The 3,521-nt window shown below is 57.8% G+C and overlaps 1 protein-coding gene across 1 annotated transcript; it reads right to left on the minus strand.

Annotated features, from left to right (window-relative positions):
- Window positions 1–2,311: 2,311 nt before the first annotated feature.
- On the minus strand, window positions 2,312–3,511 carry ADRB2 (adrenoceptor beta 2, surface; the record flags this gene model as incomplete). The annotated part of the gene is made up of 1 exon (XM_009071008.1): window positions 2,312–3,511. A coding segment is annotated over one exon (1,200 nt), but the record flags the coding sequence as incomplete, so codon positions are not given.
- Window positions 3,512–3,521: the final 10 nt, after the last annotated feature.

A 3,521-nucleotide genomic window follows, 5' to 3' on the forward strand; every position in this document is an offset into this window, starting at 1 on the left:
GACAAGATTTGCAATACAGGAGGTAGAATAACACAAGAGGTATTGATTACTACAATCAACAGGTTCATTTTCACTTCCCCTGAATGCTGCTTAATAACCATGGTCAGCACAGAGCTGAAGTGCATCTCCAGCCTCAGTGTGTGTACCTACACCCAGTGTGAGCACCTACACCGACTCTGCAGCTCAGTGGCCTCTTGTCTTTCAGCCCTTGTGCAATATGAAGCAAACAGCACCTGACTGCCAGTTCCAGCTCTCCCCTGCTCCGTCACTCTGTTAATGTTTATGTGAGGAGCTGACCTGGGGCCTCACACACCACACCATGCCAGCACACCCCGAGTGGCTCACACTGACTGGACTTGGAGCACTGCTGACATCCCCCCAGGGCAGCAGGGGAGGGCTCAGACGAGTGCAGGCATCGAGGCAGACACACGGGCAGGAAGGAAGGGCTCTCAGCCACATTTCTGCTGTATTGCTGAGCGGCAAATGTGGCAAGTGGGGTTGAGTCAGTCACGGGGCTAGAGGAGGAGAAGACCCTTACAGCTGTTCCTTCTTCCCAGCACCATTTTCAAGCAGGATCCTTGTGAGAGCAAGGGAGTACTAGGAGTTTCCAGAGTCCAGCCCTACACATGCCAGATGGGGTTTTATCATGAGGGGTGTGAGAGCTCGAGGACTTTGTCCCCACACCTTGCAGCAGCAGGAGACACCAGCAGCGATCACCCCCCCATATCCTGCCTTTCCAGGGGGGAATCCTCTCCAGGCTCCCTTGGGCTGTCCCTGTCGGCACCAGTGCTTGGGGCAAGTCCTCATAGCAGCCAAGAGATCCAAGGCCACACAGGGACTGCAAAGAGGTGTCAGTAACCAGAAACCCTGCTCCACCCCCTCCCAGCCTCGAGTCTCCCCAGGACACCCCCTGTGCCTCCTGCATCGAGGGGGAGGGGGGACACACCAGCCCTGGGGGACCCAGCTCCGAGCTGGTCACCTCACTGCATCTCAAACCCAGCTCTGCAGCGACTCAGAGACCCTTTGACCCACACGCTGCCCACTGCATGGCGCAAGCAACAACACAAGCAACATCCCCGTGGTGCCCGAGCATCCCCCCGCGGGTCACCGCGGCCCTGGGAGCGCTGCCAGGTCCCGTGAGCATCGCTCCCCCCACCTTTCCCCAGAGTTTCTGAAATGATTCTGCACTGGCACATCCTCCCAGGTCGTGGGTCCAGCCTGTCGCACAGGCAGTGAGGGAGCTCTATTCGCCCTCCCCAGCTCAAATCGTTGCTTCCCTCCGGCTAGGGACTCACAGAGAGCCTGGCCCTGGCAGCAGTGAGGTTCGGACCTGCAACCCACACCTACCGCCCAGGGGACACCAGGCAGCCCCTGTCACACTGGGGAAAAACCCTTCCACAACCAACCCAAGGGACCTGCAGCCGTGCCACGGCTGGAGCTGAGCTTCCAGCATGCCGTGGAAAATAAAACCGTCCTCCCCTCCCACCTCACCGGGTCCACTGTCATCTGAAACTCGGGAGTTAAACAAACCGGCCGGTTTAAAAGCTTTTGGTTGGAGCCTGAGCAAAAGGCTGGGCTGGGGCTGCAGCATGTCACCCAGTGCCACAGTCCTGAGTCACACACTGGGGGCAAATAGTCCATGTATTTCTATTCCTCTTCTTTCAGGAGAAAGTTCTCTAGCACTCGGCAAAAAATAAGCATTGGCAGGTCGTGGGCGTTGATAACACTGTCCCACTGGAGGGCACGACCACCAGCCAGCCCCGCCGAGCCCCGCTCGAGCCATGCTCAGCCCTGCTCCTAGCCCTCCTGTGCCAGGGTTGCCATCCCCGCACTGTCCCCGAGCTGGGCAACACTGCCATCCCCACCCGAGGTGCCCTCCTGGCCGGGAAGGCTCCCACAGCCACCGGCTGGGTTATGGGAAGGGACCGGGAGGAGTCCTGCAGGGCACAGGACTTCACACAGGGGGGTCCAGCCCCAGCTCCAGCCCCTCTCCTGCCGCTCCTAGAGCAGCCACCGGCTGCTCTCAGCAAGGTCATGAGGTAGTTCAGCACTGGCCACGCTCCCCTCCAGGGAGGTGCATTCTGCACGGCCTTAAATCCCCCCCACTCCCACTGAAGAAACCCCTGGTCATGCCCCTAAGCAGGGAGGCTACCAACAGCCTGCCCACCCTGCCCTGCTGCAGCGTTTGGGGTTGTTGAGTTGGGGTTTCTCATAGCCATTAGACTTTAAGTGCTGTCTAGAAGAGGATCACTTATTATTAAAGGAAGAGCTGATTTTCCTTAGAAAGGCTCCTCTGTGTAGCCACTGTGCGTCACACAGAGCCCGCAGCACCCTGCCCGCTAGGCACAATACCTTTGCGGTGCAGAAAGTCCTCGGGGTGAGGGACGGAACCCTCTTCACACAGCAACTCACAGGTTTTATCCGATGCCAAGGGGTAGCCATTGTCCTCCTCATTGTAGCCACTCCTGCCCTTGCTGTTGGAGTAGCCGTTGGCATGCATCTTCAGGGCAGGCTTGCGGAGGCACAGGAGCTCCTGGAAGGCATGTCTGAAGTCTGGGCTGCGGCAGTAGATCAGAGGGTTGAAGCCAGAGTTGACATAGCCCAGCCAGTTCAGGAGGATATACAGATACTTGGGAATGATGTCTTCCTGGATGACATGCATGATGTTGACGATGAAGAAGGGCAGCCAGCACAGTGTGAAGGTGCCCATGATGATGCCCAAGGTCTTGAGGGCCTTGTGCTCCTTCAAGAACTTGGTGGAACGGCGATACCCACCTCCCCCTTTCTGCTCCTGCTCCTTGTTCTGGGTGTGAAACCTCCTCTCGCTCCTGTCTATCTTCTGCAACTGCTTCTTGGCCACCTGGAAGACCCTGGCATAGACGAAAACCATGACAACCAGTGGTATGTAGAAAGAGATGATGGAGGAGGCAATGGCATAGGCCTGGTTGGTGAAGAAGTCACAACATGTATCCTTCTCATAGCACTGAATGGCCTCCTCACTGTCTGCACGGTACCAGTGCATATGGATGGGCAAGAAGGAGGTGAGGGCTGAGACCACCCACACAATGAGGATGACCACACATGCCTTGCTCTTAGTCAGCAAGCTCTGGTACTTGAAAGGGGAGGTGATGGCGAAGTACCGATCCACAGCGATGACGCACAGGGTCTCGATGCTGGCCGTGACGCACAGCACATCCAACGAGGTCCAGAACTCGCACCAGAAGTTCCCAAACACCCACATCTCCATGATGATGTGGCAGGCACCAAAGGGCACCACGCCCAGCCCCATCACCAGGTCAGCACAAGCCAGCGAGATGATGAAGTAGTTGGTGACAGTCTGGAGGCGCTGGAAGCGAGAGATGGCTGTGATCACCAACACGTTGCCGAAGACGATCGCCAGCACAATCACCGACATGAGGATCGACATGCCCACCGTCCACGCGTCCCGCGACAGCGTGGGGTCAGCGGCGCTCTGGTTGGAGCTGACATTGCCTCCGGGCAGCACGGTGCCTGCCAGCTCC

The sequence above is a fragment of the Acanthisitta chloris genome, unplaced genomic scaffold (genome assembly GCF_000695815.1).
Source record: "Acanthisitta chloris isolate BGI_N310 unplaced genomic scaffold, ASM69581v1 scaffold18113, whole genome shotgun sequence".
In the NCBI taxonomy this organism is placed as follows: Eukaryota; Metazoa; Chordata; class Aves; order Passeriformes; family Acanthisittidae; genus Acanthisitta; species Acanthisitta chloris.